The sequence below is a fragment of the Magnolia sinica genome, chromosome 4, assembly GCF_029962835.1.
Source record: "Magnolia sinica isolate HGM2019 chromosome 4, MsV1, whole genome shotgun sequence".
NCBI lineage: Eukaryota > Viridiplantae > Streptophyta > Magnoliopsida > Magnoliales > Magnoliaceae > Magnolia > Magnolia sinica.
This window is the reverse complement of record NC_080576.1, coordinates 80045350-80055416: the sequence shown is the minus strand read 5'-3', so window position 1 is coordinate 80055416 and position 10067 is coordinate 80045350. Positions and strand designations below refer to the sequence as shown.

The window sequence follows — 10067 nt, the reverse complement described above, 5'->3', positions numbered from 1 at the left end:
TGGCACCAATTACATTGTTTGGTTTATCCATTGTAAAAATGTAATGATAGCAATTTTACATTACTTGAATGTCAAATCAACTGATGTTACTGTATGTATTGGAATTTCCCCTGCAACACAATGTGAAATTGTAATGATTACAAATTCCTCCTATTTTACATCTCTACTTTTGCCCCTAAAAATATGTGCCGTAATACTGGCTTAAACAGACATTGTGAAATAGTAATGATGGCCCATTTATGTTACTTTACCACAAAGTCAGTGAAATAAACAGGCCCTAACCCCTAAGGAATTCATTGGGCCTTTCCTTTTGGGCTATGGTCCACAGGCAGGGTAAGAAGGCTGCAATGTAGGATGATGATGGTAGATTTGAGTTAGCATAATTAGGTTATAGCAAAGTGAGCAGGTCTAGGTCATATCAAGGATTGTGATAAGTTGATTATTGGCATGACAAGGTTTGGTATCCATTTGGTCATAGCATGAAGAAAATAATGATAAAAAGGCAACTTCTGACACGGTATAATAGTTACTGCCACTTCAACTTCGGCATTGTTGTCCAGCAACAAAACCATGATGAGGCGAAAAAAAAAGAAAAAGCGTTTCTTATTTTTTCTAGATGTTTGGTTTTATTCACACTAAGCAGTCAGAGTGGAATGGCAATGTAGCTATAATAGTTACAGTGTGTCAGAGGGTTATTGGGCCTTGACATATATCTTTCTTTCACGAACAAATGGGCATTTAACTAGAAGGGGGCTTGGGATATTTGCATTGATGGCTGGAGGATGAGGAGGGTATTCTTGAGGCCAGTGTGTTCTTGCCTCATTTGACAAAACTCTGATTGAACGCTTCGACAAAAATTTGGAGAAGCTTTGCTTCGTTTTTTACTAGCTTCTGCAACTACCTCTACAGATCCCAACTAATCCCAGATCCTAGCTAATCATGCTGGCTAACAGCTAAAAAAAACTCCCTTTTAACAGCAAGGTAACTAATCAACAACCCCCAACAGAAAATCAACAAAAGCTAATTGCAACCCTGCCAAAATGAGCTGAAAACTCATCCATCGTCTCAGACATTGAGACCAGGTTTCTGTCGTTTCAACAATGTCACATGTATGAGACTTTGTCTATGCATGATAATTCTGGATTGTGATTTGATAATAATATGATATCTATTGATCAAAAAAAAAAAAAAAAGAGCTGAAAACTCGACCCTGCAGAACTGGGTCATGGCAGAGGAGTTTCCCACCCATAAGGTCTATATCACTCATCCAAAGTGGAAACAAAAGCCCTTAGGACAGGGTTGAAAGAGTTTGTGAAGTTTCAGTCAGGGTATTGGTGATTGAGAGTGTTTGAATTTCTTTGATGGAATTGATCCTTAGATCCCTTTGCACGGCGGTCGGTGGACTGGAAAGAGGAGGCAAGGTAGCTTTGTGGGGGCATGCAAGTGGTTTTCTCTCATATTGGCCGAATTCAGAAGTAGATTCCCTGGCTGGAAAAGCAGTAAATCATCCTTTTCTTTTCATCTGGGATTTTCTTCCTTCATTCTAAGTTGCTTGTCTTCTTAATAAAATTTCATCCATCCAGGGAATATTTCAGGCATTGGATGGTCGGGGGTCTAGGGAGTTTAGAACAAAACAATCTATGATCTTCAGAAAAATGTCTGGTTGAAAGAACTTCGGAACTGTTCTGGATGAATAGATGGAAGATACCAAAGGTTGGAGGGCTTAAGGTGGTCAATACTGGCACTGTTTGGCGGCAGACCTGTCAATGGAAAAGATTATAAGATTCCCAAAGGATCCTCATATCTGGCACAAACAATAATAAATCCCTCTGCATTCTTTGTGGCCTTGCACCAGGATTCATATGGTCTGCATATTCTATTGGAGTGGCTTTTGTACCATTTTGATAATTTCTGAGGAGGAATGGAGAATTGATTGTTTTTGAGTGAGTTCTCATTTTCTTCTGTTCTATGCCTTAATCCTTAATATGTAAAAATGTTTGAAGTGCAGTTATAATGAGGTGACTGAAATGCTTTCTAGTTTATGCTACTTCCAAGTGTAGTAAAGTAACAATAATGCTCTTAAGGGTATGCTAGTTTTGGTATTCTTTAAATGACACAAACACCAAGTTGTTTGTAGAAAAGCTGTCTATTTTCTTTATCTAGCCTTCCAAAAAATTTAGGCCCTGTTTGGTAGACGCCTAAAAATGAGTACAGGTAATTATGTATTAGAGATATTGATCTGTAATACATAATTAATGTTAACTAAAATGAGGAGATGAACTCGTTTTTAGGTGTCTACCAAACAGGGCTAGACTTCCAAGACGAGAGAGACTCAATAAGAAGCGAACGATGAACTCTTCTTTTCTTTCGTTTCTATTTTTTATTATTTATTTTCATTTTATTTTTGTAGCACCAATTTCGTTCTAAGGTTTTAATTGGGTTCCATCAAATTGTTTCCTTGTACCATCATCTGCTTGTGTTTCTGATACCATCCTAATGGGGATCTTGTAGGAGTTGCTGCATTTCAGATGGAGTATGGACATTGGGTTGAAGAGCAAAATAGACAGGTTCTTGAGCTAAGAACTGCGTTGCAAGCTCATATAACTGATATAGAGCTTGACATGCTTGTAGAAAGTGGAATGAGTCACTACGACAATCTTTTCCGTATGAAAGCAATTGCTGCAAAGTCAGATGTCTTCTATTTGATGTCTGGCATGTGGAAGACTGCTGCTGAACGTTTCTTCCTATGGATAGGAGGGTTTCGTCCTTCAGAGGTTCTGAAGGTAATGCACAGTTCAGTTCTGGCATCAGACAACCAGTTCATTTACTCTTTGCATGCTTTTGATGCACCCTGCACTCATTCCTTTGTAATCTATGTTCAGGGAATTTGTGAAAGTTCCCAACAATCACTCTATATATGTTAACATACATGCATGGAATGCATTAAAGGTTGAAACTTGAAAATTTTCAAATGAATTTTGTTCTTTTCCTTTGACATCTGGATGTCATATATGAGTAGCTCTTTGTTTTATGACTGAGTTTGTTTCCTCTTTTGCTTGCTTTATGTTGTTTACAGGTTCTCACTCAACACCTTGACCCCTTGACAGAGAAACAGCTAATGGAAGTCTGTAACCTGCAACAATCATCTCAGCAAGCTGAAGATGCTCTTTCTCAAGGGATGGATAAACTTCAGCAGACTCTCTCAGAGACACTGGTATCTGAACCGTTGGGGGCTTCTGGTGTTGCGAACTATATGGGACAGATGGCCACAGCAATGGGGAAGTTGGAGGCCCTTGTTAGCTTTGTAAACCAGGTAACACATCATTTCTGTGCATGAGGAATTGTATGATACTTGAGCGGAGGATATGCACAGCATCCTTGATCCGTGTTTGGAGATGTGGGACCCATGGATTGGTTATCCAGAGATTCCAATGTTGAGCTGTTGGGTCCCTTCATTGATCGGGGATTCCTGAAAATTCCTCCTGATCAAACAGTCGCTACCCTTCAATTGGTGGTCTTCAAATTGGCTGTGAAGAAGAGAATATAGCAAAGGTCCATATTCGAAGTGAAAAGGAAGGAGCCATGCATTGTATGGGTAGGAGCTTCCTATCTGGGGGACTCTGGGGGCATGGCATATCCATGTTGGAACCCATCAGATCAACGGCCTAGATAACCAATACATGGGGTTCACTTCTCCCAACTTGATGCTCGAGGATACTCTGCATATTCTTAACTCCAGGGTCATATAATTCCTCTCCATGCATTGATTTAGCCACACACGATCTTATAATGAATCAAGTCAGTTCTTTCCATATGGATTTTCCCCTCGTTTGTACACGTTTGTTCTGCACAAGGAAGGTAACTGCCTTTGACCGTCTTAACCCCAATGCAGAAGCTACTCAGTTGTTTTCTGTTTTGCTGGATGCGAGCAGCTTATATATTCAACAATGTTTCTACTCTTCTTGAAGAATCGGATTTGGATTTAAAACCCTGTTCTTTTTTACTTTTTTAAAAATTAGGGCAGGTTTGGATGATCAGTTAAACTGAATTGCAATTCGTGTGATTCATTGTACAGATGTTCAAAGTGGGGCCAGCCCATTGTGATTCCGTATGCTTCAAGTTGGACTTGTAATGTTAGCAAGTGCAATTTGGATGCTGGTTCTCTTTATGAAGTGGGGCTAGCTCCACTTTGGTCAGTGCACTTTATCAAATGGAGTTATGGCGGTTTAATCCAATTGAGCATCTGAAGCCTTTTTTCTATGCAATTTATTGGAATCTGAGGCAGACTTTCATGTACGTTTGGAATGTCAGTCCATCCATCTGATAGTCTGAACAGTCTGGAACATAGTTCTACAAACTGTGTCTCGATTTGAAACTCAGTGAAGTCAACTTGATGGGATTTCAATCCGGGTCATCTATAAATTCACTGGCAAGATTGACTCGGCATGATTCAAACCAACTCACTCACTGGGTGATAATTTTAAATATAAAAAGTATGTTATGCGTGTGATTCAAACCCACAGCCTCAACAAGAGAAACCAACTGCTACCATTAGGCCATGCATTTCATGTCCACGAGATGAGGCTTAGATGATGATGAATTCTATGATGTATATATATATATATATATATATATATATATATATATATATATATATATATATATATATATAGAGAGAGAGAGAGAGAGAGAGAGAGAGAGAGAGTCAAAACATATCAGCTATCCATTATTACTCGAATATTCATATTAAATAAGCCAAGTCGGTTCTTTGGGTCAACCCAGCCCAGCTGGAGATTGAGTCAGGTCGAATTTTCAGGTTTTTGAACTATGGTCCGGAACCTGGATGCTCAACTGAAAGGAATTGCTTCAGCTTGTATTACAGATCTATTAAAATCCGATGCCTTTGTTACTGATCATGAAAGTATATTTTCCAAACAGGCAGACCACCTTCGCCAGCAGGCTCTGCATCAGATGCGTCGCATTCTAACTGTCCGCCAAGCAGCTCGAGGTCTGCTCGCCTTGGGCGATTATTTCCAACGCCTTCGGGCCCTAAGTTCCCTCTGGGCAGCTCGTCCTCGTGAACCAGCCTAATTTAGATAATGCAACCCGAAGCATTACATACAGCCTCTTGGATGCGACTGCCAACTGCCACAGAGAAGATCATCCCCTTCAGCAGCAGCTATATTTATTGGAGTGCCCTTGGTGTAATATAAGCTGCTGACATTTTTCAAGCAGTCTGTGATTGAATGGTGTAAATATTCCTGTACGAAGCTCAGATGTCCCACTTGTTATCAGAGTTTTTGTCGATTATCTCAAATACATGCTGTATATTATGGTGTAATGTTGCATGGGATTATTTTGATGTATTGGAAATATATGGTTTGGTGGAGCGATGAACTTTCCATACATGTTACAATGGTTTGGGGACTGAATTGTATGATCATGTATCATGGATTGTGATCTATGATGTTTTTCTTTCTTCTTTCTTATCAGAGTCCGTCGACCTGAGAGATCTCACTTGAAGGTTAGTGTTCCTTTCCTCTTTGATGCGTGGAGCATGTCTCTTTTTTAACTGTTTTTGTTTGTTTTTTTTTTTTTTTTTTTGCCCTTGTCAATGAGGGCTTTATACTGAAGCAGATCGATGCTTTTGTAGATTTGTATTGTAATAAGATAGCTTTTCTATCCATCAGGCGCGTCGCCCATCATCCTATCTTGACATTAGGTGGAAGATATTTAAGGCCTTGTTTGGATGCACAAGTTAATTGAATTGCAAATACACATTGTTTAAAGAAGAGAAAATGGCCAAATGACATTTGGTAGGACACAAATTACACTCTGAGTAAACTGTGGGGCCCACTTCGGTGTATGTGGATGAGGCCATAAATGAAGCATATCCAAAGCTCCAGTGGACCACACCACAGGAATCAGTGTAACTTGAATGCCTACAGTTGAAAATTTCTTGGGGGCTACAGAAGTTTTGTATCAAGCTGAAATATGTGTTTTTCCCTACATTCATGTTTGTGCGACCTAATGAACAGGTTGGACAACAAATAAACATCACTGTGAGCCTTAGGAATGTTTCAACCGTGGGATGTCATTATCCTCAATGTTTCCTTTGGTGTGGCCCACTTGAGCCTTGAATATACTTGAATTTTTTGGGCTCTTGCCCTAAAATGAGCTGATCAACGGATGGATGGCATGGATAAGACATACAACACGGTGGGCTCCACAGAGTTTACTCGGTAGGCAGTCTCCGCTCCATTTGGTAGCTCTCTGCTCTTCCCTACCTACAGCAGCATATGTTTACAGTCCACGCTCCATTTGGTAGCTCTCCTCTACCTACAGCTGCATGTGTTTACATGGTAACATGCCAGCCATGATACTCTTCACAAGGGTGGCCATGGGCTTATTGGTCCATGCACCTGGCCTGAAGAGCCCAACCCGGCTTTGGACGCATCACCGTGGCCCATCAGCCAGGCTTGGGCCACGCATGCATGGCCCCGTCAGTTTTGGGTTGGGCTTGTGCTTGTGTCATTTTAGCCCAACCAGACTTGAAGGGACTGTTTGGATTGTTAGTTACTTTAGATAAGTTACTTATGCCACAAGTAGCTTGTCTTGGTTTCTGCTTATTAAGTATGTAAGTATATTTGATAAACAACGTGCTTATCAATCACAATGTGAAAAAGTATGTTTGGTTTCCAATATCATTTCTGTAAGTCTGTTTGGCCCCCTCGCATCCACCATTCATCATGTGGGGCTAATCTTTGATGTAGATAGTTCATTGTGTGGGTCGTCTATCATGTGGATCCCACCATGGATGTGGGTCATTCATCATTGCGGGCTGACATTTAATGTGCATTGTCGATTACGTAGGGCCAACCTTTGATGTAGATCATCATCATGTCGGGACCACCATCAATATCCACCGCCCATCATGTAGGGCCCACCTTCAATATCCACCATCTATCAGTGGAGCCCTCCTTTGATGTGGATCATCCATCATACGGGCCCCACCTCCAATGTGGGCCATCCATCATGAGGGCCCGCCTTGGATATAGGCCACTCATCATTAGGGTCGACCTTTAATGTGAATCGTCCATCATGTGGGGCCCACCTTGATGTGGATCATCCATGGGCTCACCATTATTATTATTATTATTATTTGACAACACAAGGTGTCACCATTATTAATTGCCCATCGTGCAAAGCCTACCTTTGATGTGGACAGTCCATCACGTGGGTCCCGCCTTCAATATGGGTTGCCCATCGTGTGAGGCTGCCTTGATGTGGCCCATCCATTATGTGGGGCCCAACTTTAACGTCCACGGCCCATCATGTAGAGCTCACCTTTGATGTGGACTATCCATTGCGTGGGCCCCACCTTTGAAGTGGGTTGTCCAACAACCTACCCATTTTTGATGTGGGTTATTTATCATTGGGGCGGACCTTTGATGTGACCATCCATTTATGTGAGCCCATGTTAATATGGGTGATCCATCGTGTGGGGCCCACCTTTTATGTGGACTATCTATCATGTGGGTCCCACCTTCGATGTGGACGATCTATCATGTGGGGCCTCCTTTGATATGGACCATGAGATATTTGAGTGGAAAAGTGAAAAGTTAAAAGGCATTTTTTTTTAAAAAAAGCCTAGTGGGGATAAATAGCTTTAAGCACATAAGTTGTTATAGGTGAAAATGGATTGACTAAGACAACCATAATGAGAGAACACAAAGCACAAGTAAAGGAGGTCAGATAAGAGCTTGGCTCCGACAGCCGAGAACAAGCTTCACGATCATTTCGAGGATCGGCCGCTAACAGTAGGTTCGACTTTGGTCAAGATCTTATCATGACCAGTTAACGACTATCAATATGGACCCGACCTGCCTCAAAGCCCCGCATCAACAGTTCGGCTCGATCTGTGGGACCTTGACCCTCCGACTCCAAGTCAACTTCGACCACCCGACCTAGAGGTCGACCTTGGCCGTCTATCACGATCTCCTTGAATCCCGACCGCTTGGAGATCTTATCAAAAGAAGATCTCTTCGAAGATCTCGAGGAAACAACTACAACACATTCGGAGGGAGATCCCTTCCGTATTACGCGTCTACCATATAAAGGCATTGCCATATACGTTATTGGCAAGAAAGAGACTATAAATAAGAGCCTCATATATAGTGAAAGATACGCAAAAATATAACCTAGGTTCTAATAGACACAGAGTCAATTGCCCTAACTTTGGCATTGGAGGGTCCTCTGCTGTAGCCAGGGTCTCCATTGTTATTTACTTTTATAGGTGCGCAGCGGTCTAGTGAGGGCATCTAGATCACAGCGTCAACACAAGTCACTTTTACAATCATATTTACCAAATTAACTTAAGTGAAAAAAATAAATTAACTTAACATAAGTTAAAAATAACTTATTTGGTGGTATCTAAATAATAGATAAGTAACGTATCTACTAGCAGTAGATAACTTACTTATTTGAGATAAGTAAGTTTGGTTTATAATGAATTATAGTAATTTATTATTATTATGTAAAGTTACTTAATCACTTCAATTTAATAAGTAGAAATCAAGATAATCAATTTAAAATGTAAGTAGCTTATCTTAAATAACTTACAATCCAAATGCCCCCTAAGTGTATGTCTTATATCTTACAAAATTTAATTTTAATCCTTTGTTATGTAACCCATGAATCTTGAAGCCTGTATTTTATGCATGCGGGGGCCTACTTGATCAATGGATAGTGTTGATGCAGAAACTTGGTCGATCCCGCCCTCACCTCCTGCGAGCCACTAAGTACTTGCAATTAATGGAGAACAAAAGAATGCACTGGGGGTACCGGTTAAAGCCGGAGACCCTCCGATGCCTAAGTCAGGCATATTGACTCACGATAGGTGTAGTAGAATCGGTATATTTGTGTGTACCTTATTTCATAGTAAGGGTCTCTATTTATAATCCCTCGACACCACTTAAGTATATTGCAATGAATCTATTAGCTAGTTACATATCACAAAGTGGATTTGTCTCTAAGGTATATTGCCCCTTTCTCGGCGTGATTCTCAGCGAAGATCTCAGAGGGTAATTCTATCTTTATATATTGTAAGGATATTTCTATTCTAAGGTGGTGGTCGATATCTGATGTCGAGGTTGGTACCCGAGGTCGAGGTCGGTATCCGAGGCTGATGTTGGTACCCAAGGTCAGGTCGGTATCTGAGGCCAACCTCCGAGGTCGGGATCTATGGTCAAGGCCAACCTCTAAGGTTGAAGTCAAGTTGGTATCTGAGGCTGACCTCTGAGGTCGAGGTCGTCCCTTGAGACCGAGGTCGGTACCCGAGGGCTAAAGTGACAATTGAGGCCGAAGTAGAAAGTAGTCGACACCAAAGGTCATGATGATTTTCTGACTCTCAAGCAATCCATAGTCATTGAATTTGGTTGCTTGTCTCATTTGTCTCATACATTTGTTTAGCTCCATTTTACCCATAACTAGGGGTGTACATCGAGTCAAACCGAGTCGAGCTAGCCTCAGCTCGACTCGGCTCGGCCACTAGCTGACCTCAGCTCGAACTCGACTCGGCTCGGTCCTCGAGCCTGACTGGCCAGCTCAGCTCGATTTAATCAACAGCTCGGACCAGTTCGAGCCAAGATCGAGCTGAGTTTGTCTATGCAACATTTCCACAAACACCTGGACTGCACCTTCAAAATCCCACTGTATGAGAAATAGCAGCAATGGTTTTCAAGCTATTTTATCAAACACTTTTTAAGCAAGATAAAAACTAAGAAAAAAAAGGGTATTTATTTCATGTACATACCTTCCTTGCCACCAGCCACACTGCGTTGAGTCATTTCATCAAACACTTGGTGAGCAACATCAATATCAAGGTAACCGAGTCACCGAACTGGTTCGATTCGAGCTGGATTCGATCTGAGTCAAGTCGAGCTAGGGCCAGCTTGAACTCGGCTCAAACTCGTTTTCGAGCTCAAAAAATCAGCTCAAACTCAGCTTCGAACCGAGTCGAATCGAGCTTTTTTGAGTCGAGTCGAGCGAGCTAACCGAGCTAGCTC

General features: G+C 41.4%; 1 protein-coding gene across 2 annotated transcripts in view; it reads left to right on the top strand.

The window, feature by feature from the left end:
- Positions 1-5406, top strand: part of LOC131243272 (transcription factor TGA4-like) — a 22491-nt gene extending 17085 nt beyond the window's left edge. For both annotated transcript variants that reach the window (XM_058242496.1, XM_058242497.1), the window contains exons 7-9: positions 2512-2783; positions 3077-3313; positions 4939-5406. In XM_058242496.1, coding sequence (XP_058098479.1) covers positions 2512-2783; positions 3077-3313; positions 4939-5091 — 662 coding nt within the window. In that variant the 3' untranslated portion in view covers positions 5092-5406. The remainder of the gene's footprint in view (positions 1-2511; positions 2784-3076; positions 3314-4938) is intronic.
- Positions 5407-10067: the final 4661 nt, after the last annotated feature.